Source organism: Saimiri boliviensis, chromosome 10 (assembly GCF_048565385.1).
Source record: "Saimiri boliviensis isolate mSaiBol1 chromosome 10, mSaiBol1.pri, whole genome shotgun sequence".
NCBI classification, from domain to species: domain Eukaryota; kingdom Metazoa; phylum Chordata; class Mammalia; order Primates; family Cebidae; genus Saimiri; species Saimiri boliviensis.
This window is the reverse complement of record NC_133458.1, coordinates 53,189,841-53,216,870: the sequence shown is the minus strand read 5'-3', so window position 1 is coordinate 53,216,870 and position 27,030 is coordinate 53,189,841. Positions and strand designations below refer to the sequence as shown.

At 40.5% G+C, this 27,030-nt stretch overlaps 1 protein-coding gene across 1 annotated transcript in view; it reads right to left on the bottom strand.

Moving 5' to 3' along the window:
• Positions 1–2,345: 2,345 nt before the first annotated feature.
• The window catches only part of SLC26A5 (solute carrier family 26 member 5), a 46,524-nt gene continuing 21,839 nt past the window's right edge, over positions 2,346–27,030 (bottom strand). Inside the window, exons 7-18 of the mRNA XM_074379282.1 lie at positions 26,497–26,579; positions 19,964–20,111; positions 18,659–18,772; positions 17,774–17,851; positions 16,694–16,789; positions 15,909–16,015; positions 10,068–10,137; positions 8,183–8,275; positions 7,377–7,484; positions 5,925–6,125; positions 5,129–5,183; positions 2,346–2,732 (exon numbers count right to left, since the gene is read on the bottom strand). Coding sequence (XP_074235383.1) covers positions 2,539–2,732; positions 5,129–5,183; positions 5,925–6,125; positions 7,377–7,484; positions 8,183–8,275; positions 10,068–10,137; positions 15,909–16,015; positions 16,694–16,789; positions 17,774–17,851; positions 18,659–18,772; positions 19,964–20,111; positions 26,497–26,579 — 1,347 coding nt within the window. The 3' untranslated portion in view covers positions 2,346–2,538. The remainder of the gene's footprint in view (positions 2,733–5,128; positions 5,184–5,924; positions 6,126–7,376; positions 7,485–8,182; positions 8,276–10,067; positions 10,138–15,908; positions 16,016–16,693; positions 16,790–17,773; positions 17,852–18,658; positions 18,773–19,963; positions 20,112–26,496; positions 26,580–27,030) is intronic.

Here is a 27,030-nt window from a genome sequence, read left to right as displayed (position 1 = left end):
CAGTATTGGCTAAGTGGAAGACGGGTGCTAAGGAATGTGTAATGAAGTATTTTATAACACAGTTTAAAATCCTTAAATTCTACTTAAATGGCTGAAATGATATAGAATCTTGTTACCAAAGTTTCTCATGTAAGCTGAAGTTCTACGACTACAAGCTCTTTCAGAAGGCAGTCCATATCAGAATGCAGATTTATCTGATGTCATGAGATGATTGAGAAGGAAAAAACTAAGCAAATCTAATTTCACTCAAGAATTAGCTAAAGTTTTGATTAGAAGGAGAAGTTTATTTTGAACTAAGTTAGTAAAGACAGTGAGAAACTTAATAGGAGTTATCATGAACACAGGGACACCACAGGGTTCGGTTGCAACTAAGCCATGCTAACAGCTCTACTGGGACCTGACTACTTTTCTCATGGCAGTATCTTATTCATGAAAACTAAAACAAGACATCAATAAGACAATATATTAAAGAAAAGACAAACTCACGGTTAGCAGAACTCTTAGCAGAGGAGGCTTTAGACAGATTGCCTAAGGTCTGTGCTTCAATTTATAGTGAGCTGGTAGTTACAAACAAGTGAAAGTGATTAACTGGTTTAAAGGTATCCTCCTCCAACCTTTGACATTCCACGTTTCTGTGGAACGAGTAAGGTAAGCATTTTGCTCACTCCTATGCTAAAAATTGAGTTTGATGTATAATTAACTGATAGCTGTTACAAATGTCTAAGGAAAATTTAAATTATAACTGGGGGTTAGTTTTCTTAAAAACATGGTCTTTTAGGCTACTTCACTATTAGCAACAGTAACAGAGCTTCTAAGGATTTCTACTGGCCACAGCCGTGACAATTTGAGTATGGGAAAGAACAAAATGACTGAAACACATTAAAACTATAAAAATTCACAAGACTACCATCATACCAGAAAAGGGAAATCTAAAAAAACCCCACTAATTTGTCACCACCTAATAACCAGTTATTTACTGTGAAGTTTGTAATTAAATGAAAATAATAAAGCATTCAACCTGCCCTTCTAGTGGAACTGTAGTAAGGATGACCAAATAGCTCAAGTGGAGGAGGGAAAGCTATACTTCACATAGAACCACCAACGAATGCAGAATAAATGAAATAACTAGAAAACCAATTCACAAACCTTAACAAAATTAATAATTTATGCAAGAATTATCACCCAATGTTAAAACTCCTGGGTAAATGGCTAATAGGGGAATGGATATTCATTCAATGCCAAAGGAACACCACAAAGATATGTCTGTTAGTCACATAGGGAAAAATCTAACTGGAGGATCAGACTGTCATGTTGATCCAGTAATCTAGTTTAGATCACTTAGATTAGTTAATGGTAGATCAAGTAGATATTATGTGTTTTCTGAAGTGATACAATATGAAGCATGTATCTTATCTATGATATAATCTAGCATAAAATGTTTTAACTTGAATCTACAAAGGCTTTAGATATAACTTCCAGATTGGAGGTAGTACAGTATAAGAACAGGTTAAACACCATGAAAAAGCAATCAGGCAAACTCACAAGACAGGATCCTACAGGACAACTGTCCCAGTCTCTTCCAGATTGGAGGTAGTACAATATAAGAACAGGTTAAACACCATGAGAAAGCAATCAGGCAAACTCACAAGACAGGATTCTACAGGACAACTGTCCTAGTCTCTTTAACAAGTCAATGCCATAAAAAAGGAACTGTGCTACATTAAAATAGACTTCAGAGACTTTAAAGAACATGACCAGTTGCAATGTAAGCTTAAAGAATGAATATCAGCACAAACCAACTGCAAATTTGGGGACAACTGGGGAAATTTAAATATGGTCCAAGGTCAAAAATGTGCTGGAATGAGAAAATAGACATTATTAATTAAAGAACAATAGGTTATAAAACACTAAAGATGTGACCTTACTTTGGTTAAAAATGTAAATATATATGCATAGAAAAAGATCTGGAAGGATATGTATTGAGATGTTAACAGTGGTAATCTCTGAGTGGTGGAGATGTAATATTTTATGTTCTCATTTTTGCTTGTCTGTTTTTTCAAAATGTCCTCAATGCACTTTTATCACTTCTATAATAAATAAAAGGTTATTTTAAAACGAAAACTTCTAGAAAATTGTGGTTTCTTTCTTCTGTTAGATAACTGATTACAGACAGTTTGCAGACCAACAAGTACAAAAACAAAGAACCACTGCTTATCTGGTGACAGCGTCTCCTATTCGTAGGGAAAGTACTTAAAGGAAATAAATTTCTCAGTGCTTAGCTTGCAGAGATAATGCTAAAAAGTAGCAGAAATGTCTCTGCATAATAAATACAGGCGACAGGCCAATTTATCTTTGAAATATTCAATCAAAAAAACACAAGTATGATACATTTTGCTAGGCGTCATTCGCCCTCCAAATCAAGCTTCAGCTACTAGTATTTACCCTTAGAAAAAAAAAATCTAGTGTCTAGTATTTAAAACGTGTAAATTAGGAATTTCATGAGAGGCTTAGAACCCCATTCCAAGGTGAGGTCTTCATCTATGCCTCAGGAGTGGCAGGAGTAGCATTGAGCTCCAAGTCCTCCTGTGGAGCGGGAGCCGAGGCTTCCTGTTCTGCGAGCGCCTCTCTGAGTTGGCTGCCTAAAACTGCATCATGAATGCTGTGGAACAGCAGCTCCCACAGGGCAGGATTTTCAAAAAATCTATTCCGAGTGAGGTCATTCACAACTTGTGCTATTAAAAGAAGAAAAGAAAATTAGTCCACACTCTGGATATGAGTCTTAAACAATAAAAAAACCTAACACTTCCATACAGTGTTTTTGTTTTTGTTGTTGTTGTTTTGAGACAGTCTCACTCTGTCACCCAGACTGGAGTGCAGCGGCATGATCTCGGCTCACTGCAACCTCTACCTTCTGGGTTCAAGCCCATATAGTTTGAATATTAAAATGCTATAGTAAAAGTCTCACTCCAATTCCTGTCTCCACCCATCACACCTGCAAGTCCCAGGAAACTACTTTTTTGTGTGTTCTTCCAAGATTTCTCTATGTAAATATAAATAAATATATAGGCATTCTTATTTCCCACTTTTCTTATCCCCAAAACAGCATTTTAAAACTGTATTTGGGGATAAGAAAAGTGGGAATTACATATATATGATTATGTGTATGTGTGTGTGTGTATATATATATAAAATGTTGTTTTGGGGATAAGTGAGAAAAAAATATATATAAGATTCTGAACCCTTTTTGCTTAATTTTTTACCACTACATCATATTCTATCGTATAGCTATATCTGGTTTATTTAACTAGTCCCTTTTGTTTGATACTCGAGTTTTTTCTTTTGTTGTTATAGACAATGCTGGTCACTTTGAACATACGCAGCATATCGCTGGATTTTCTGTGTTAAAAGGTAAATGTATTTATAATTTGGAAAGGCAATGTTAGTCTGCCCTTCTTAGGGGCTGCTGCATTTTGTGCTCCCACCAGTAATGTTTGAGAGAGCCTGTTTTCCCACCATATGCCTATGGAGCATGTTGTCAATCATTTTTTATTTTTGCCAATCTTACAGGTGAAAAGTGGCATCTTTATGCAGAGTTCATTTTCAAGCACTTTTTTTAATCATTAAATTTTTTTTATTAATAGAGATGGGGTCTCACTATGCTCAGGCTGGTCTTGAACTCCTAGGCTCAAGTGATCTTTTCACCTTGGCCTCCCAAAGTGTTGGGATTATAGGTGTGAGCCACCATACCCAGCCTCAAGCACTGTTTTACTTTTTTTTTTTTTTTTTTTTTTGAGACGAAGTTTCGCTCTTGTTACCCAGGCTGGAGTGCAATGGCGCGATCTCGGCTCACTGCAACCTCCGCCTCCTGGGCTCAGGCAATTCTCCTGCCTCAGCCTCCTAAGTAGCTGGGATTACAGGCATGTGCCACCATGCCCAGCTAGTTTTTTGTATTTTTAGTAGAGACGGGGTTTCACCATGTTGACCAGGATGGTCTCAATCTCTCGACCTCGTGATCCACCCGCCTCGGCCTCCCAAAGTGCTGGGATTACAGGCTTGAGCCACCGCGCCTGGCCTTTACTTACTTTTTTTTTGGAAACCAGGTCTCATTCTGTTGCCCAGGCTGGAGTGTAGTGGCATGATATTGACTCACTGCAACCTCTGCCTCCTGATTCAAGTCATCCTTCCACCTCAACCTCCTGAGTAGCTGGGATTTCAGGTGTGTGCCACAATGCCTGGCTAATTTTTGTGTTTTTATTTTATTTATTTATTTTTTGAGAGAGAGTTTCACTCTTGTTGCCCAGGTTGGAGATGGTGCGATCTGAGCTCACTGCAACCTCCAGCTCCCAGGTTCAAGCGATTCTCCTGCCTCAGCCTCCCGAGTAGCTGGGGTTACAGACGTGTGCCACCATGTCTGGCTAATTTTGTATTTTCAGTAGAGATGGGGTTTTTCTATGTTGGTCAGGCTGGTCTCAAACTTCCAACCTCAGGTGAGCCACCTGCCTCTGCCTCCCAAAGTGCTGGGATTACAGGCTTGAGCCACTGGGCCCAGCCTTAATTTTTGTATTTTTCTTAGAGATGGGGTTTTGCCATGTTGCGCAGGCTGGTCTCAAACTCCTAGGCTAAGGAAATCTACCTGCCCTGGCCTCCCAAAGTTCTGGGATTACAGGCATGAACCACCATGCTCAGCCTCAAGCACTGTTTTAACCAAAATATAATATAAAACAAAATAGCAGGCCAAGTATTCCCAAACCACTGGACGGAGAAACAAGCAAACTGAATGATTATATGTAACTGTTTATGGCAGCCATTAGATAATTGCTGCTGTAGTAATGTATATAATAATTACTATATTTATAGCAGCCATTAGTATTATAACAAACAATGGCTTATTGGCTCCTTTCCTCCAACTCTAGTTCAGGAGTAACTTGTAAAATGTCACAAGTAACTTGTAAAATGAATGCCTCCATGAGGCTAATTTCAAAGCTTGTTTTAGAGTGATTTTTCAGAAGAATAATTTTCACTTTTATAAAATAATTAAAATTAAGGACAAAATTTCCAAGTGCAATTACTTAAAAAAAGAAACAAAACTAAAATATTAAGCCTCACCTCATCTTAAAGGTATACTCACCACTGCATCCTGCTAAGTATACATATATACCAACGTCTCCATATTCTTTTACAATCTGTAATAATGTTGAAAAAAAGTTTAGTTTCTCTTGACTCTGTGCCAGATCAAAGTGTCTTTTTACCAATGTTTTCCAGTGACAGAAGACACTCTAATTCATTCACTTGTGCTACTTTGCTTCAATAATGATGTATTTTTGAGCTAATCAGTTAAAAATAATTTTGTATTTCTTTTGCTTTGTATATGGACAGTGATAATTACGAGTAGCAAAAATACTGTTAAATTTTACTTAGGTATAATAAAAGTATTATCGTAATTTTAAAAAATTATAATTTTAAAATTAAAAACCACTTTTTTTTTTAGAGACAGGGTCTCACTACTTTACTCATGCTGGTCTTGAACTCTTGAGCCCAGCAATCCTCCTGCCTCAGCCTCCTGAGTAGTCCAGCATATTATAGTAATGTTTTCTAAAAAGAATCTTCCTGTAGCAATAGACAATATTTACAGATGATGTGATGACTGGGATGTGTTTCAAAATAAGAGAAGAGAAAGTGGATGTCAGCTATACAAGAAACCAGATGGACCATAAACTGATCATTGTTGAAACTGAGTGATAGTCATGGGGTTCAATATACTAAAATCTTTACTTCTATGTATTTTTGAAATTTTCAATAATCAAAACGTGATAAACAGCAACAGGAGAGAATTTTAAGAGCTGAATAGCCCGCCTCCCTGATTTTGCTGAGGGTCTGACACTGGGCAACAAAGTGTTAAATGACTTGTTCAAGGGGATGCTTACCCCTGCCAGAGTTTTCACTCCAACAGAATCAATAAAATTGACTTGAGTGAAATCCAAAATCACTGTGTGGATGTTATCCCCGGGAGGCATAAATCTTTGCATTTCCTCAGGAAATGTGCTTTTGATCACTATTGGGGGATATTTTATTTCACCATCCTCTTCTTCAGGCTTGGTAGCATCTTCTCCATCTACTTCTGCATCCTGTGTCAAAAATTAAACCAAACCAGAATTCTATGAACTCACATTTCTGGTTGTGAGAAAGATTTATAATGGAAAATCCACCCTTGTATTCTTGAGCTACTGACTATACCAGACTCCTAAAATATTTGTCAAGCTGTGTGTGGTGGCTCATGCCTGTAATCCCAGCACTTTGAGAGGCCAAGGTGGGTGGATCATAAGGTCAGGAGTTCGAGATCAGCCTGGCCAACTCGGTGAAACCCCATCTCTACTAAAAATACAAAAATTAGCTGGGCATGGTGGCGGATGCCTCTAGTCCCAGCTACTCAGGAGGCTGAGGCAAGAGTATCGCTTGAACCCAGGAGGCAGAGGCTGTAGTGAGCCAAGATCGTGCCACTGCACTCCAGCCTGGGCAATAGAATGAGACTCCACCTTAAAAAATTTTTGTCATACTCCAGCCTTATAACTGAGCAAAAAAAGGATGTATGTGTAACATTCCATTTTAACTCAATTTCTTATCTCTTTCTCCTTCTTCTTCTTTTTTTTTTTTTTTTTTTCGGTCCAACAAAATCCACTCTCCTTAGTTATCCTATCCATTTTCTGCTAACTTCTAAAGTAGTTCCACTAACTTTAGTATGATGGGTCACAAGTTACCAAGCCTGAACAGCAAAAGCACGCCTTTGAACTTTTTAAACTATCAGCTGAATAAATCTACGAAAAAGTGCTGATGGTAAAATCTGTTAAGGTACTGTGTCATTCTTATTTACTTATTTTGAGACGGAGTTTCACTCTTGTTGCTCAGGCTGGAGCGCAACGGCGCCATTCAGGCTAAATGCAACCTCTGCCTCCAGGGTTCAAGCGATTCTCCTGCCTCAAGCTCCCAAGTCACTGGAACTACAAGCATGCTCCACCATGCCCGGCTAATTCTGCATTTTTAGTAGAGACGGGGTTTCTCCGTGTTGGTCAGGCTGGTCTCGAACGCCCGACCTAGGGTGATCTACCCGCCTCAGCCTCCCAAAGTGCTGGATTACAAGCGTGAGCCACCGCATCCAGGCATTTTTTTATTTTTTAAAATGATGTTTTCCTTTCTTTTTTCAGAAACGTCCTCATAACTGACCTTATCAGGTGCCTGTAAAATATAGAGGATACTTAGACGGTTTCTTAACTTTCCCCTTTTAGTAACTTCATGCTGTGTTTAAACTTCAGTCATGAGTAAAGATGGAGGGCACTGCAGAACAAGACAGAAGGGAACATTTCAACGAAAAGACCACTCACCGCTTTGACAACAGTTGCGTTGGCCATATTTGCATTTCCGACTTCCTTAGCATACTTCCGCATGGCCTTTCTCCTTGCTCCCATGATGAGTGCTGGGTTCACTCCAGTCTTTGCAGAAGAGCAACATATGCAAAATCATTTCTTGGCTCTCAGAGACCCACCCCAATGTCACTCCCCTTCAAATTTCCCCATTTAACTGCTTTCTGTGTCAGGTTATCACCCCAGCCCTTGTGCTGCCTTTCCCTCAGATGCCCTGAACTGGTTATTCCTTCAAATTAGTAGCCTTTCTTATTCTCAGTCTTTATTTAAGACAACCAGACCTAAAGAATTAAAGACAATTTTTAGAGCACTCTTTATTAGTCTCAGATCTCTCAGGTTCTTATATTTAAGAGACTCTGCGTGGTGATAGGAAGGTTTTCCTATATACCGGGTGGTGTAGGGTTGAGTTCTAATCATGACCGGAGGAATCTACATGATCTGAAGAGTAAGAAACCTAAAATTATTTTCTCATTTTTTCTTAAAATGTTTTTGGAAAAAGTAATATATACAAACGAGAAAAGAAAATGAACAATGGTGATGGCTGCACAATAATGCGTATGTACTTAATGCCACCCACTGGATCGTATATTTTGAAAATGCTTAATATAGTACATTTTATGTTATGTATATTTTGCTACAATAAAAGAGAGAGAAACAAAGCAAGAATGAAATAGTATACAAGGGTATACTAGGACACTTAAATGATCCTCATATCCCTGTCAACCACAAATCCCATCCTCAGAAATAATCAGTTTCTCATGACTCACCTTTCGTTTTAATGCATTGCTATATAAGTCACTATTCGCATAGTATATTGGTGCATTTATTTGAAATATTTTTATTCCAGGGATTTCTTTCACCTGAAGAGTAAAATATTGCTGAATTTAACACATGGAAATATTTAAGAATCAAAACTGCATTGCCTTCCTGCTCCAAATAGAAAACAAATGCAGAAGTTGCTAAGGTTCCTTTTCTGAGCTTAGGTAAAATGACGGTCATTCTAGCATATGCAGACCACCCCCTCAAAAAAAAAAAAAAAAGATAAAAAAAAGATTTTTTTTTTTTTTTTGAGACGGAGTTTCGCTTTTGTTACCCAGGCTGGAGTGCAATGGCGCGATCTCGGCTCACCGCAACCTCCGCCTCCCGGGTTCAAGCAGTTCTCCTGCCTCAGCCTCCTGAGTAGCTGGGATTACAGGCACGCGCCACCATGCCCAGCTAATTTTTTGTATTTTTAGTAGAGACGGGGTTTCACCATGTTGACCAGGATGGTCTCGATCTCTTGACCTCGTGATCCACCCGCCTCGGCCTCCCAAAGTGCTGTGATTACAGGCTTGAGCCACCGCGCCCGGCCAAAAAAAGATTTTAAAAAGTCACTCTTATCTACTCATGCTCTAAAAAGAAGAGAACTGACGAGATCTTTTAAAAATGCACATCGTTCCATTTGTTTTTTAAAAATTAATTAATTAATTAATTAATTAATTTTTTTTAAAGACGGGTTTTCAGCATGTTGGTCTTGAACTCCCGACCTCAGGTGATCTGCCCGCCTTGGCCTCCAAAGTGCTTGGATTACAGGCATGAGCCACCACGCCCCACCATCCATTTGTTTTAAAAGTCAGTCATTGTCACCAGGCACTGTGGCTCACGCCTGTAATCCTAGCACTTTGGGAGGCTGAGGTAGGCAGATCACCTGAGGTCAGGAGTTTGAGACCAGCCTGACCAATATGGTGAAACCCCATCTTTAAAAATTAATTAGTTAATTAATTATTTGTTAAAGTCCGTCATTGTTTTATTTTTACCATTAAACACAAAGAAGAAACTAAAAAATACTCAAAACAGAAAAGAAAATGGACAGCAGATGGAAGGCTACTGGCCAGACTGGGAGAGGCAGACAAGTAAAGTGAACAGAGGTTTACAGTGGTTTGATTCACCAGAAGCAAGAAGGAGCCTAAATGGACACAAGTGAAAATGAGCAAATATTTCATCAAGAAGCCTCGTGGAACTCTGGGATGCAAGCTGGAAACAAGTAATACTATATATATAATTCTTTGGACTGAGGAAAAATTAGCAATTCTAACACCTTTACTTTAGAGTGAATTTTGTTTTCTCATTTCGTCATACCTTAGAGTAAGTCTGAGAAATTCTTCCCAAGCATAAGGCAAGACAGACAGACAAAACTAGTTTTAAAAGATTTTTAAAAATCTTTGAGATTCCATAGAAAGAAAGAATATTCAAAATCAAGGAAACTCTGAAGCCATAATTTTAACCATTAAAATGAACTGGGAGAATTCCACAGCCCCACCATCTACATTTTACATGGTTAAAATTATTTTACCATTGGTTTACATTCATTAGAAAAAAACCATGCACACACAAACCATCCTCTCAGTTTCAATACTGTATAAATACATGCTTTAATTCCAACAATATATATTTATCCCCATTAAAAAAATGAGAAAAAATAAATATTGGAAATTGAGTAGTTAATACATAAATTATAAAACCGAATCCATACAGTACATCAAAGCTCAGACTTTTCACTTTGACCACTATACCTCCCCGCCTTATCTCTACTTTTTGTCTTGATAAAAATAGTACTTAGCCAAGCACATCACATGCTTACAACCTTTTTTAGATGACAGAAAAAGGTCCTACCTCCTCATATGCGTCTATATCAATATACACATCAGTGTCAGGAAGCTGTCCAAGGACTTTGTAGCTCGGACTGAAGATAGAGAGTATTACATACCATTGTGTTGTGGCGCAGCATGTGATTTCAACAGGTTGTGTATATTTATGTCACGTTGGGGTTTGCTAGTGCATTCGGGAATACTTGATCCTCACATGGTGCCTTTACAGAAGGGCTCTACACATATCACGTTCCCCGTGCCATTCCAAGCACAACACACACACACTACATGCCACACACACACACACACAAACACACGATATGCACACACCATGTACACCTCATACTACATACACATACCTCCCACAGTACCCACTTCACACCACACACAAATACATACACCTACACATAATGCATACATACTAAACACATATATACACACACACTACACATACAGAATACACACACATATTACACTATATACCACACATATACACATGCGTACATACCACACATGTAATACACAATACATATCCCCCAGTCCCCCACCTACACACAACGTATATACACCATACATACCTCATATCGCACACAATATACACACACATTATACTTCATATCACACATATACACATCATACACACCACATATATGCTACACAATGCACACCACCCACATGCATATACACCATGCACATACATATCACACATACAGAGTACACACATACCATATATACCTCATATAACACATACAAGCACCTCCACACACATACACAATAAACACACATACAAATGTATACACACCCCACATACCACACACACAATACATACATCTACACATAATGCATGCACACCACCCTCAAATATAAACACAATATACACACACATCACCCCATATCACACATACATACACACAGTGTATACACACCCTACACATTCCACACACATACACAATACAAATACCTACATACAATGCATACACACCACACTCATCCCACACACATACACAATACAAATACCTACACACAATGCATATACACCACACACAAATACACAAAATAAACACACACTATGCATACACAATATACACATCATATTCTATGCATATACATCCACACATGCATACACAGCACACATACATGTCACACACAATACCATACACAATACACACATACACCTCACACCACACACACCCCTACAAACATATACACACACAGACACATGCATATACATCACATATGCAATGCACAATACACACACCACACACATGCATACACACACTACACAATATACACACACACATGCATACCCCCTACACTACATGCCACACACAATAACATACACAATACATACACCACCTACCCCTTACACCATACACAACCACATATACACAAACATGCATATACAACCTTTATGCAAGACACAATACACACATCATGCACACATGCATACACACCACACATACATAATATACACACATATACATCACACACATATACACACATCACATACACCTCACACATCACACACACACACACACACACACACACACACAATCACATATCCCTCACACCACACACATCATGCACATCACACACTCTATACCTCCCCTCCCCCCCACACCATATCACAAATACAATCTGGTCAGGACAAAAGACTCAGGCATTTAGAGGTGGGGACAACACTGAATTTTGCAGAGTTCAAGTTATGCCAGGGATATGTGTAACACAAGTTCTCCTCATGCCACTCAATAGACAGAACATCCTTCTGCTCTAACTCTAAAGCAGGAGAGGGAATTTTTGTTTGTTTGTTATTAGCAAGAATCACTGATTCACGATAGTGGAATAGTCCATTGAAGGCATGGGGAGAAAATGAAAATCTCGAATTGGCACAGAAGTTTTCTTAATTTAGTTTGAATAGACTTTAAACACTATTTTTTGAGAGCCCTAATTCCAAATTTTTTTTTTTTTTTTTTTTTTTTTAGGCAGAGTCTTATTCTGTTGCCCAGGCTGGAGTATAGTGGTACGATCTTGGCTCACTGCAACCTCCACCTCCCAGATTCAAGGGATTCTCTTGCCTCAGCCTCCTGAGTAGTTGGGCTTACAGGTGTGAGCCACCACACCCAGCTAATTTTTGTATTTTTAAAACAGACAGGGTTTCACCATATGTTAGCCAGGCTGGTCTTGAACTCCTGACCTTAAGTCATCTACCCTCCTTGGCCTACCAAAGTCCTGGGATTACAGACAGGCGTAAGCCACCGTGCCTGGCCCCTAATTCCTATTTCTTTTTTAGGACCATCTGGCTCAAATTAGATACTGTAATAATGACAGATGTTACTTCTTGAACACCTGTTATTACCTTATTATATCATTTGAACAATGCTACTGGGCACTATTAAAAATTAACATTATAATACTAGTTAATATTAACAATCCTGCCATCATGTAGATGAGAAATTGAGGCTCCGTGGGGCTAGGTGAATTGTCCAAGGTCAGAAAAGCTTGGCAGAGCCAGAATATGGCTCAAGGTCTTTGATTTGACATTCCACAGTCTTGCTACTATGCCCTGGTGCTTCTTAGCATAAATGTGAAAGAGCTTTATAAATGAGAATATATCACACAAGTGTTAACTGTTTTGCTGGGTAGATCCCTCCATAAGCATTCAGAGAACACAGATGATGGGCCTGGTACTAAACTCTAGGAACATCACTTCTACAAATAAGACACTCACAGTCTCATGATATCTGTGGACAAATATGGTACTGAGGACTGATATTGTAGATAAGGGCCAAGGCTCTCAGCTGATTTCGCAATTATTAGAAAACACGCATAAGACATGGTCAGACAAGGTGGCAGTGAGCTGTGATCATGCAACTGCACTCCAGCCCATATGGCAAAGTGAAACTCTGTCTCTAAAAATACTAAAATAAAATTTTTTTTTTTTTTTTTTTGGTAGAAACAGGGTCTCACTATGTTGTCCGGCCTGGTCTCAAACTCCTGGCCTCAAGCAGTCTTCCTGCGTTGGCCTCCCAAAGTGCTGAGATTATAGGTATAAGATGAGCCACTGTGTCTGGCCTACATTCTAATTTTTAAAAGGCAGATTTTAAATGCTGATTGAGTCAGCTTCTGGATTTGCAAAAACTCACATCTGAGTCATTGTCCCACCACTTAATGTGATCTTGCGTAAGTTACCCCATCATTCTGGCTTTGGCTTCCACATCTGTGAAACGGGGTGGCTGATTGTTATTGGGTTTTAAGAAGAAATGACATAAAGCATTAATCTTTGCACAGAGCCAGACACATAATTATAATAATTAGTGCCACTATTACTTCATTGTCCTTATTAACACCATCATCATGATTACATGTCTATCATCCTTAGGTGAATGCAACCTTTGAAGGGAAGGACTATGTCATATGTACTGCACTGTCCCTACAGTCTAGCATCTCCCTGGGAATATAATAGGCCCTCGACAAATATCCGTTTAGTGAAATTATAATTTTTAAAATATATTTTATAATACTAATCAAACTGTGAGTTTTGGGGGGGCAGAAGTGGAACCTGTTACATTTATAGCATTTGCAGTGCCTGAGTTCAGGAACTGTCTGCTGAATGGCGTGACTGTCTATGCCTGCTCTGAAGGAAAATGAGTGTTTTGAACAGCCAAACCCAAAGCACCTCTGTCTGTCTCCAGAAGTGTGCCCTAATTACAGAAAAATCAGCTGAAAATAAACACATTCTCTGAGTGCTGATCTCCTAAACTCTAACATACAAAGACTCAGCCAAATAATCAACAAAGGATAGACCTTAAAAAAAAAAAAACCACCTCAGTTAATTATTATTTGAGGAAGAAAGAGAAGTATAGCTTTCTTTCTTTCTTTCTTTTTTGAGACAGGGTTTCACTCTGTCACCCAGGCCGGAGTGTAGTGGTGCCATCTCAGCTCACTGCAACCTCTGCCTCCCAGGCTCAAATGATCCTCCCGCCTCAGCCTCCCAACTAGCTGGGACCACAGGTGTGTACCACCATTCCCAGCTAATATTTTGTATTTTTGGTAGAGAATGATACCATGATAAATTCTTATCATGAGTTTAGAATTCCACATATTCTTAACATTTTTCTGTTATGTCATTTGTGATGATGAAAATGTTCATTTCCTACCCTCGAGGGTAGGGAGCATCCTGACATCCTGCAATTAGGGGTGAACATCCTCATAAAGTGCCCTTTCAACACACCATAGTCACACCTTTAAGATTTCCTGTGATGTGCACCCATAGGCAAAACCAGACTAGCTTCATTTTCATTTTCCTTTGTGTTAAAGAGGGAAGGGCAGTGGCATTGGTAGAGTGGGTGGTACTTGTCAGGCACTCTGCTGGCTGTTTGCGCGCCTTGTCATTTAAACCTTTTTGTAACTATATGAGGTAGGAAGTACTAGTCCCACCTTATAGATGCAGAAACAGGCTCTGAGAGGTATGCAAAATCACAGAGCTTACAGAAGTTGCTGCCAGGACCTGACTAAAGTCCAGACTATTTCTTATTTTATTTGTTTGAGATGGAGTTTCACTCTTGTTGATCAGGCTGGAGTGTAATGGCATGACCTTGCCTCACTGTAACCTCTGCCTCCTGGGTTCAAGCAATTCTTCTGCTTCAGCCTCCCGAGTAGCTGCGATTACAGGTGTCCACCACTATGCCTGGCTAATTTTTTGTATTTTTAGTAGAGATGGGGTTTCACCATGTTAGTCAGGATGATGTCAAACTCCTGATCTCAGATGATCCACCCTGCCTTAGCCTCCCAAAGTGCTGGGATTCCAGAGCTACTGTGCCAGGCCCGTCCAGGCTATTCCTATGACAATGTTTCCTTTTCATATTTATGGTGATTTACCATAAAAATATGGTTTTTTTGTTTGTTTGTTTTGTTTTGTTTTGTTTATAGTTAAAGTTTTGCTATGTTGCCCAGGCTGGTCTTGGTCTTGGGTGATCCTTCCACCTCAGCCTTCCAAGGTGCTGGGATTGAGACATAGGTGTGAGCCACCAGGCCCGGCCCATAAACAGTTTTTTCTTTGAAATGGAGTCTTGCTCTGTCACCCAGGCTGAAGTGTAGTGGCGGAATCTCAGCTTACTGCAACCTCTGCCTCCTGGGTTCAAGCAATTCTCCTGCCTCAGCCTCCCAAGTAACTGGGATCACAGGTGCGTGCCATCACATCTGGCTAATTATTTTTGTATTTTTAGTGGATACAGGATTTCACCAGGATGGCCAGGCTGGTTTCGAACTCCTGACCTCAAGTGGTCCGCTCACCTCGGCCTCCCAAAGTGCTGGCATGATTATAGTGCGGGATTACTGGCATGAGCCACCGCCCCCAGCCATATTTTTGAAAAGTTATTTTATACTTTCCATAGTAGGCTCAGCTTCCTACTGGGGAGAAGAGATGACAGGGGATAATGGTTCAGGGTGGAGGTAAAGGACAGTGGAAGGACTGCATATGATAACTTGGTGTCAGAGTTTGCTTCATGTCATCGAAACCCATGTCAGCACCTGGTGCCCAAACAAATTGCAAGAGAGTAAATAAACCAGCATAACACTAGACTGGGAATGGCAGAAACAATGATGGAAATTAGGCTGTTCTGACATAATCATTGATGGGAGCAAAAACTGTGACATTGCAGAGCATTTGACAAAATTATATGGAATTTTTAAATTGGTGTTTTGTTCATTTACTCATCAGGCCACATAAGTGTTATAGCTCCCTCTCACGCTAACTAGAAATCATCAAAGGGTTCCACTTTTACCAACTCAAGCTTTGGTCTACATTTAAAGTCAACATTGTAATCTCTGCTGGAACACTCACACCCATTCCAATCCGGGCACTCACCTCTGTGTTCTGTAAATAACAGTCAGCAGAGCAATGATCACAGCGGTGATCAAACCATAGTCCAATCCCAGGAACAAGGAGGACACAAAAGTGGTAAGCCAGATGGTCTAAGCAAAAGACAGAAAGATTCATGGAGAAGCATGTTAAACATCCCACAAGAGTTAAACACATGTATGCACACACACCCGCTACTTTTACCTTGCCTAACTGGATACTGCACATAACAACTGCATTAACTTATATTTCTCACATTTTTCTTAACACTAATCATATTTGCTCTATGACACATTAACATAGCTAAGGTCTCTTTTAGGCTGACTGATAGCGCCAAGGATGCCATGGTAACCTGTGTGACCTGCATGGACATCCCAGATGAGTTCCTGGAAAATCTGAAGTAACTGGAAGATCATGAAAAGGGAAAGAAATGATCAACCCTTGTGGTGCCTAATTAACTTTGAGACGTTTTCTATTGTTCCTTATTCCTGCCCCAATTAATAAGGCAGTTGGACTCTGTAACCGACCTTGGTCAACCTTGTGACTCCAGACCCTACGATCCCCTCCTAGCTTGCAAAATACTGCCCTAAACTTTAACTTCTGTAACTTTCTACTGCTTACCCCAAACCTATAAAACCATCTCCTATCCCATCACCCTCTGCTGACTCTTTTTTCGGATTCAGCCCACCTGCACCTGGAATAGACAGCCATGTTACTCACACAAAGCCTGTTTGGGGGTCTCTTCATGCAGAGCGCGCATTTTAACAATAGCCATCACCTTTGTTACTTACCAGCTCTATTTTGCTGGTTCTCCAGAAAAAGGGGAGATCTGAGAACTGCATAAACATTCCCTTCAGGTTGACAATCACAATGGCCGAGAGCACAGCCTGAAACAGAGTACATCCCCCATGCCTCTCCTCTTGTGTCCACAGAGTATCCTTCGCTGGTCCCTTCCTGTCCTTCCTCCCCATATCTTCTCCTTGCTCACTTCCTGCATAGTGTTGATGGTAGCTTTGAACTCATGAACATGTGGATTTTCAGGATCTGGTTAGCTAAAGGGGGCCTTGGAAAATCAGTCTTTTTATTTTGAGATGGAGTCTTGCTCTGTCTCCCAGGCTGGAGAGCAATGGCACAATCTGGGCTCACTGCAACCTCTGCCTCCTGGGTTCAAGTAATTCTCCTGCCTCAGCCTCTCAAGTAGAGTAGCTGGGACTACAGTCTTGTGCCACTACATCTGGCTAATTTTTGTATTTTTAGTAGAGATGGGATTTGGCCAGGCTGGTCTCAAACTCTTAACCTCAGGTGATCCACCCAACTCAGCCTCCCAAAGGGCTGGGATTATAGGCATGAGCCACTGTGCCTGGCCAGAAATTAGTCTTATATCCGAGTAGCCAACCTTCAATGGTGACCAAGAGGTTCAGAATTGAACTTGGTAGTCAAATTAATTATTTCACCTATGGCCTTTCTACATTATGATCTTCTCTACTCTATATGGTTCCTGATCTCTACTAGATTAAATATATCATCATGTAAATGTTGTATGAGTGCAGGCCATCTTGGATTTTTTATGAAAGTATAAGGTCATAGAAGGTCAAAGAGAGAAGGGATGTTCAAGATCAGCCAGTCTAAACCCCGACTTTGCAGATAAGAAAACCGAGACTCAGAGGAGTTAAGATGGCTTTCCCCAGGTCCTGCAGGCAGCTGTCAGTAGGTTATAGAGCAGGATCTTGGTCCTATCTTTGATCCTTTCTCATATCATCCTGTGAGGGTTATAGTAAATAACCCTAATATAGCCATACAAACATAAACAAACAAAACAGCAAAATCTTTATACATGGAAAAAACTTCACCCAAGTCCACATTACACACACCTGTGGTAATGATTCAAAGAGGAATCCAGTTGCTAATATGACCAGCAGAATCATTAATGAGGCCAAACAACCTGCAAGCTGAATGAGAGAAGACACATAGAAGGGCTTTTAGGAGAGTTGAATAAGAGGCAGGGCATGGGTTGGTTTTATTCTTTTCTTTTGATAATTGCTATGGGAATATCAAGAAACTATGGATTTAAATAAGTCATCTAAACCATTACATAACCTACAGCTCCATCCCACTCCCTCTCTGAAGTTCAGGTTCTTCTTACGGCTTTTAAATGGAAGCAGAAATGCTGAAATATCCTAATTAAAATGCTCTTTTCAGAGGTGGGGGAAAGATGTCTGGTGCCAACCTGAGACCCACAAGGGCCATCAGAAGAGTTCAGGTAAGAGTCTGTAGTCCCATAAGGGAGCCAGTAGCCACATGTGGCCATTTACATTATTAAAAATTAAAAGGTCTTGGTTGAACTAACCACATTTCAAGTACTCAAGAGCCACACATTGCTAGTGGCTGCCATAATGGACAGTGCAGATATTGAACATTTCCATCATTGCAGAAAGTTCTACTGGATAGTGCTGGCATACTGCCCACACTCAATCTCAGGCTTTCATGACAACATCCCGTGTCTGAACTTTGAGGTTTACTGAGAGCCAAGTGTTGCATAACTTTGCAATTTAACCGGAGAATATACCTCTTTCCTATAGATTCAGTTCCTTGTGATTCACTTCAACCAATCATGCCTTTCTCTGATTCACTCTACAGCTCACTGGAGCATGGATCTGCAGGCAGAGTAGCTTTGTTTGGGTTCAGAATAGAATTACAAGATTAAAATTTAATTACCATCCATTTCACTAGGTTTTAGTGGTCTGTTATATACATACCTGTGTCTTCCCTCCAGTTCCCTCCTGAACAAGGCTTCGAGACAAGGAGCATGAAATGGAAAAGGTCTGGAAGAGTGAGCCAATGGAATTGCACAGTCCCAGGGCAATGAGCTCCTTTTCCACGTAGAAACAAAACACAAAAGAGATAGGTCATTCTTCAGAAAAAGAAGTATAGTAGCCCACTTAATACACATTTTTGACACTACAGCCTATCTCTTCATTTTCCTTTCTGATGTAAGAATTTGTTTAGCATAAGTTCAAAATGGGAATTATGGCATATTTTATAGTGTGTGTGTGTGAGGGAAACACTGAATTTTTAATTTGTCAGAGATAAACACTGGGCTCCCTGCTCAACCTCTTCCTTCCCAAACACACCCCTTCTTCTCAAGAAGAAAACTGCACTAACAGGGACAAACTATTTTTATTGCTGAAGAGAAAGTAATCAATGTATAGGATTCTTGGCATCTTTTTAATGCCTGGGCTATTGCTCACCAATGAGTACATGCCAGTGTCTTCCTGGGGCAAATGAGTCCTGCTCTTAGGTTTACTTTGGGTATTTCTAGTTTGACTGCTGCATCTCAGATCAATGTGAAGGATCTAGTTTCTCCTTAGAATACATAAGGTATTGAAATAGACATTACCATGTCAACATTATAGCTCAATGTTTGAATTAAATACCTTATCTGTGGCTGTGTTATAAAAGTATGTGGCAAAGAAAATATTGTAAAGTTAGTGATAAATCATATTTCCAACATTTAATGAACAAAATTAAGCCCTCCTGGGGAGCAAAAACACCCCGGAAAAACATTTAATCCTAAGCTGTGAGCTTTAAAAATAGAAATAACGTTGCATGTTGAATAAACATGCTTCAGATACATCAATCACCAGCAAAAAAAGGTTTGTTTTTTTTTTTTTTTTTCTAAAGACGAGTTTTGTTCTGTCACCCAGGCTGGAGTGCAGTGGCACAATCTCAGCTCACTGCAACCTCTGCCTCCCAGGTTCAAGCAATTCTCTGCCTCAGCCTCCCGAGTAGCTGGGATTACAGGTGCCTGCCAGCATTCCTGGCTAATATTTGTATTTTTAGTAGAGACAGGGTTTCACCATGTTGGCCAGGCTGGTCTTGAACTCCTGACTTCGTGATCCACCCGCCTCAGCCTCCCACAGTGATGGGATCTCATGCGTGAGCCACTGCGCCTGGCCCAAAAATTTTTTTTCTACCAAGATAGATTAGTTCATGTACCTTCCATAACAGACCATGGTGACTGTACTGCTATAAAACATCTGCAGGAAAATGATTATCTTTACCTGATTGCCGTCAACCTGGTAGCCATGTTTATTTGCCAAGGTCTTGGCCATGGAGATGGTCACTGAAAATCCAACGATGGCTATGGCAATGGCATCTACATACACAAGATGGAAGAGGCTGGTGTCCGGATTAGCTGGAGGTAGCAGCCTGAAAAGGCAAGCTGACTTTAACTTGTGTAGTGACCACAAGGGAAAAGAATAAAAACCTGTAACTGCAGAAGTATTTTAGGCGGGCATTATCTGCAAATGAGGTGATTAATGCTCGGATACTTATTTGCTCTGGTTGGTGAAAAGGAGGATCCTCCTTGACACAGAAAGGTTCTTTTCAGGCTCAAACTGCAGAGTACAGCTTTCTACCTGGATGGGTTATCAGCAGAGATCAGATGCCATTTTATTTATAAAAGGGGAAACCTCATACCTCATGACACCCTGGTGGCAAATGTAAGTAAGACACAGAACCAGGAAGAAGAGAGTCAGCAAAGTGCTCAGATGCCATGAGGCATCTGAACCCAAGTCTTGGGGTGGGGAGGGTAGTCTAAGGGCTACCTTGGAGAAAAATTAATATTCTGGCAATGTGAGGCACCACATGCTTCCCCCCTTGTCATTTGATGTAAGGACTCTGAGTCTGCTACCTCTTCCCAAGTTTTTTTTTTGCCCATTAGCTGAGGTTGTAACATGGGAAAGGAGCTGCAGAAGACTATACTTTTTGGGTGTCACCTGGAAATCTTGTGGATCTGGAGGAGACAGAAGTGTGACTCCCGGAATCCCACAATGGAGAAGCCAGCTTTGCGGTACATACTTGTAGTCTGGGACCCTTATCCTAAAGAAACAGAGCAGGGATTCCCTAGAGTGTTACTGGGAAAGGGGCAATGGGGATTTTCAGACATTCTGCTCCAATTCAAGGCATTGGGCTAAACAATAATAATCATTTAACTGATTCTAATAATTATTTCAATATCAAGCGTTTCTTATGTGTCTTCTCTGGGCCAGGTTCTGTGCTCAGTTAGTTATTTTCAATGGCCCTGTGATCTAGGCACTATTATAATTGCCATTTTACAGATGAAGAAAATGAGGCATAGTGAGGTTCAGCAACTTGTCCAAGGTCAAGCAGCTCATCTACCAAGTACAACAAAACTATGAAGAACCTGCTTGTCTACAGCTATTTCTCTTACTATGTCACAGCACAGTGACAGAAGGGAGGTTTTATGTTACGGAGCAAGGAAAGAGAGGAAGAAAGGGAAGGGAACCTAGTGTCTGTCAAGGTGAGATTACCTGCTACGTGCTTTACCTAAGTTATCGGTTTTGCCTCAGAGCACTGACATTACATAGGTTCCACTATTACCCCAACTTATAGGTGAAAAAATGGATTTTGACAGACATTAAGTGATTTTCCCAAAATGGAGCAGGGAGTCAAATCTGGGGGATCTAATTATAAAATCTGTTTCCTTTCCTGCTGTTTGCTGCACAGGCATGAACTGAGAGGGAAGGCCTAGCAGCAGGTTTGGGCCAAAGGAATAAGAATATAGAAAAGGACTTTTTTTTTTTTTTTTTTTTTTGAGACGGAGTTTCACTCTTGTTACCCAGGCTGGAGTGCAATGGCGCGATCCCGGCTCACTGCAACCTCCGCCTCCTGGGTTCAGGCGATTCTCCTGCCTCAGCCTCCTGAGTAGCTGGGATTACAGGCACGCGCCACCATGCCCAGCTAATTTTTTGTATTTTTAGTAGAGACGGGGTTTCACCATGTTGATCAGGATGGTCTCGATCTCTCAACCTCGTGATCCACCTGTCTCGGCCTCCCAAAGTGCTGGGATTATAGGTGTGAGCCACCGCGCCCGGCCCGAAAAGGACATATTTTGGAATGAGTTAAGGAAAGTAAACAAACAAGAAAACAGGATATAGTACTACGATTGTAATCTTTAACAGTTCACTGTCACTTTCTGGGCTCTGTAATATGTATGCCTGTATATATGTGTATATAGATATATGATAGTTTGCTTTCAAACAGGCCACCAGCCATTCTTTCCATACTTGTATGTGCCTGTCACTCCCCCAATCTAGATGTGGAATCTGTTTCCCCTCCAGCTGTATCTGAGCTGGCCTTGTGATTTGCTTTGAACAACAGAATGTGGTGAAAGTGATGCTCTATGAGTGCCTTAAGAGGCCGGGTAAATTCTCTGCATTTCTTTCTTGCTGCTCTGAGCCACCATGTAAAGAAGTCTGGCAATGCTGCTGGAGATACCACATGTAGACAAAGGCCAGCCAGCCCTCAGCTGTTCCAGTCACTCCAGCTGAGGTGTCAGACATGTGAGTGAAGCCCTCTTGGATCTTCCAGCACTAGTCACACCTGTGGATATCTGCAGGTGCATAAGAAACCCCTAGTGAGACCTGCCAAAGAACCACCCAACTGAAGCTAACATAGACTAAAAAACTATGAGCAAATTAATGGTGGCTGTTTTAAGTCACTGCTTTGGGGTAGTCAGTTATCAGTGGAGCAATGAGACTCACAGGTAACTGAAACAGTATGATTGTATGTAGATAGGTATACGTATTTGTTACTTACTTGGCTTTGGGCAACGTTCCAGAAAGATAAGGTTTCTAGGTAGCCTGTTTCCAGAAAGGTAAAATCTTCTTTTTAATTTTTTTAAGTTAAACTGTCACATATAGAAGGGAAGTAATATGTTTGAATACAATGCAACAGGGAAAGGAAGGCATTAAGTAGAAATTGTAGCGACACGTAGATTATAACTTTTCAGTGTGTGTATGTATATACACACATTTTGAGACGAAGTTTCCTGCTCGTTGCCCAGGCTGGAGTGCAGTGGTGGGATTTTGGCTCACTGCAAACTCTGCCTTTTGGTTTCAAGCAATTCTCCTGCTTTAGCCTCCCAAGTAGCTGGGATTATAGGTGCCTGCCACCATGCCTATCTAATTTTTGCATTTTTAGTAGAGATAGGGTTTCACCATGTTGGCCAGGCTAAGCTCAAACTCTTGATCTTGTGATCAGCCCACCTTGGCCTCCCAAAGTTCTGGGATTACAGGCATGAGCCACTGCACCCGGCCTCAGTATATTTTTAAAAGGAGTAATCTAAATGTAAGCATTTCACATTTAATTACATTATTTGGAACTAGTAACTAAATATGATTATCTATTGGATCCAATCAAAGACTAATGTTTACCACATAACTGGCTAGATTAGAGACCAAGGTGTGAGGTAATGGAAAGTGCACAAAGCTGGGTATCTGCAGACTGCATTCTGGGTGCAGGCTGGGACTCACCAGTGAGTAACTAAACCTCATTCATGTCTCTCAAATATCGCCTTCCCTGACACCCTGCCTAAAACAGCAACCCCAGTCCCTCCGATACCTTACCTGGCTTCATGTTTTTAAAACTAGCACTTCTCACTATTTGTTTATTCATTGTTTGTCTTTACTAGTAGAATATAAACTCCATGGGGGCAAGGACACAGTGGCTTGTTTTTGCTTTTAACTGTAGTGTCCCTGGGACATAATAGGCACTCAATAAATGTATGTTGAATAAATTTTCCGTAAAACATATATTGTCACTAGGGTTATTGTAAGCATTAATTGAGACAGTGGATATACACATATTTTATAATATAAAATAATTTTTTTTTTTTTTTTTTTTTGAGATGGAGTTTCACTCTTGTTACCCAGGCTGGAGTGCAATGGCGCGATCTCGGCTCACTGCAACCTCCGCCTCCTGGGTTCAGGCAATTCTCCTGCCTCAGCCTCCTGAGTAGCTGGGATTACAGGCACGCACCACCATGCCCAGCTAATTTTTTGTATTTTTAGTAGAGATGGGGTTTCACCATGTTGACCACGTTGGTCTCGATCTCTCGACCTCGTGATCCACCCGCCTCGGCCTCCCAAAGTTCTGGGATTACAGGCTTGAGCCACCGCGCCCGGCCTATAAAATAATTTTTTTGAGACAGAGTCTCACTCTGTTACCCAGGCTGGAGTGCAGTGGCATGATCTTGGCTCACTGCACCCTCCACCACCTGGGCTCAGGTGATCCTCCCACTTCAGCCTCCTGAGTAGCTGGGACTGCAGGTGGATGCTGCCACATATAGCTAATTTGTGTATTTTGTATAGGAATGGGGTTCCAGGCATGCTGCCCAGGCTGGTCTTGAATTCCTGAGCTAAAGCGATCTGCCTGCCTGGGCTTCCTGAAGTGCTGGAATTACAAGCGTGAGCCACCTCAGCACCTTTCCAGTATTTTGTAAATTATAAGGTCAGATTGAAACGTCAGTGGTTATTGCTGTGTTTTAGCTTTACATTGAATCATGATAAGTAACACATTCGTGATACCAATTGATTTTGCTGGTTAAAAGTAGAATGTATGCTTCCTCCTTCAATGCATGCTCTGTGGGGTGAACTTTGGATTAAAGAGAAACCTCTGCTCCCTTTGCTTCCCGAGAGACTCTTAGATGGAGCTGGAGGGCAAGGCCTGATGGAGTGTGCCAAGTTCCATCAACGTCCAACATCTGAGAAAAATGACTCTGTTCTTTTGGAAGAGAGAAGAGGGTGGTGAGAGAAAGATACAGAGAAATAATATAAGACAGATATATATGATAATATTGAGAGACAGAGGGACAGCCAGAGAGTGACAGGGAGGAACAAGGAAAAGTGGTAGTCTTGCTCCTTCGAATATAAGGAGAATAATACATTTTTAATTAATTAATTATTTTTTCTTTTGAGACAGAGTCCTGCTCTGTTGCCCAGGCTGGAGTAGAGTGGCGAAGTCTCGGCTCACTGCAACCTCCACCTCCCAGGTTCAAGTGATTCTACAGCCTCAGCCTCCCCGGTAGCTGGGATTATAGACTACTGCCACCATGCCCCGTTAATTTCTGTATTTTTAGTAGAGACAGGGTTTCACCATGTTGGCCAGGCTGGTCTTGAACTCCTGACCTTGTGATCCGCCCACCTTGGTCTTCCAAAGTGCTGGGATTACAGGTGTGGGCCACCATGCCTGGCCAATAATACATTTTTAATATGTAGAGTTAGATAATATAGATGAAGAAAAGAAATAACATGATTAGAAACTAAAAAACTCATTGCAACAGCAGCCTCAGAACCCATTACTAATAAGTGATTAACACGTCTTGAATGCTTACTATGTGTTCAGGTGTTCTCTTACTGCCTTCCATGCATTATCTCCTGCAGCTCTCACAACTGCCTTTGAGATAAGTATGAATTACCATGCCCTCCTGACAGGTGAGGAAACAGAGGCTTTGAGAATGTAAGTGGCCTGCTTACAATCACACAGCTAGTAAGTGGCAGGCTAGGATTTAGGTGTTTTTTTTTTGCTCTTAAATCCTATGTCACTTAAGGAGAGATTTTAGCAACTATTAAATTTAGAAAAACAAACAAACAAAAAACAGAAAACCACTTGCCACTATTGGTGGGATTGTAACTATTGGGGGTGTAACTGCTGTGGGAAGCAGTATGAAAGTTCCTCAAAAAAGTAAAAATAGATCCAGCAATCTCACTTTCAGGTATATACCTACAAAAACTGAAAGCAAGGTCTCAAAGACATATTTGTCCACCCATATTCACAGCAGCACTATTCACAATAGCCAGGAGGTAAAGGCAACCCACATGCTCATCAATGGATGCATGGAGAAATTAATAGAGTATATATCCACAATGGAATATTATTCAGCCTTAAAAAAGGAAGAAAATACGATCATACTCTACAATATAGACTACATTCTGAAGACATTTGCTAAGTAAAATAAGCCAGTCACAAAAACAAATGCTATATGATTCCACTTACATGAGTTATGCAGAGTAGTCAAATTCATAAAAACAGAAAGATGAAGAGTGGTTACTAGGGGCTGGGGGAAGAGGAAAAGAGGAAACTCTTGTTTAAGGGGTATAGAGTCACAGATTTACAAGATGAAAAAGTCCTGGAGATCTGTTTTACAATAATGGGGATATATTTAACACTACTTAACTGTACACTTAAAAATGATTAAGAATGACAGGCCACAGTGGCTCATGCCTGTAATCTCAGCACTTTGGGAGGCTGAGGCCGGTGGACTACATGAGGTGAGGAGTTCGCGACCAGCTGGTCAACATGGTGAAACCCCATCTCTACTAAAAATACAAAATTAGCCAGGTGTGGTAGCATGTGCCTATAATCCCAGCTACTTGGGAGGCTGAGGCAGGAGAATCGCTTCAACCTGGGAGACAGAAGTTGCACTGAGCTGAGATCACGCCACAGCAACTCCAGCCTGGGTGACAGAGCAAGACTCTGTCGCAAAACAAACAAACAAACAAACAAACAAACAAACAAAAACAAAAAACGGTTAAGACAGAAATTGTTTTTTTTTACTCCAATAGTAAAAAAAAAAAAAAAAAAAAAGTGTCCAAATCCCTTAAAACCCTCAGCTATTTGATTTATAGAAAAAAAAGATTATTTTTCATTGCAAGAGTACTAAAGTAAGAGTTAGAGGCAATAGATCCATTGATTATTTCAGTCACACTGTTACTTAAAACTACTTTCCTACCCTAGAGGAAGCGTTCCAACGACATCCACATTGTATGATTCTTTCAAGTTAAACCCAGCTGAAATGCCAGTTCCCATTACCACCTAAAAAGACATAAATCCAAATGCACCTTTAGAGATGAATACTCAAATATCACAAAAATCAGCTTCAAAGAATGTTAGTCAAGCCAAATCTATTCTCACTTTTAATACTGAGATTTAAAAAGAAGAATTACCATTAGCTTCAACAATTCTAACTTCTCTGAATGACCCTACCCACATAATTAAAATGAACTCTACAGTTTCTTTATGACCTGGAATTTTCTTCATGCTTTGTCCTCTCCTACACTGAGGTGTTCTGGCTAGTTGATTGCAACAGAAAAAGTCCATAAAGTCTTTCAAACATTGTCCTTATCTTTAGGGCGGGTGAAATGAGTCTCCGGCCACAATGTTATGAATAAAGGACATTTAACTGTGGACTTTGAGGTATAATGACTGTATGATAACTAAATGTATGTTTGGATTTAGAATCCTCCTGCTGATCCTGTTTCCAGGT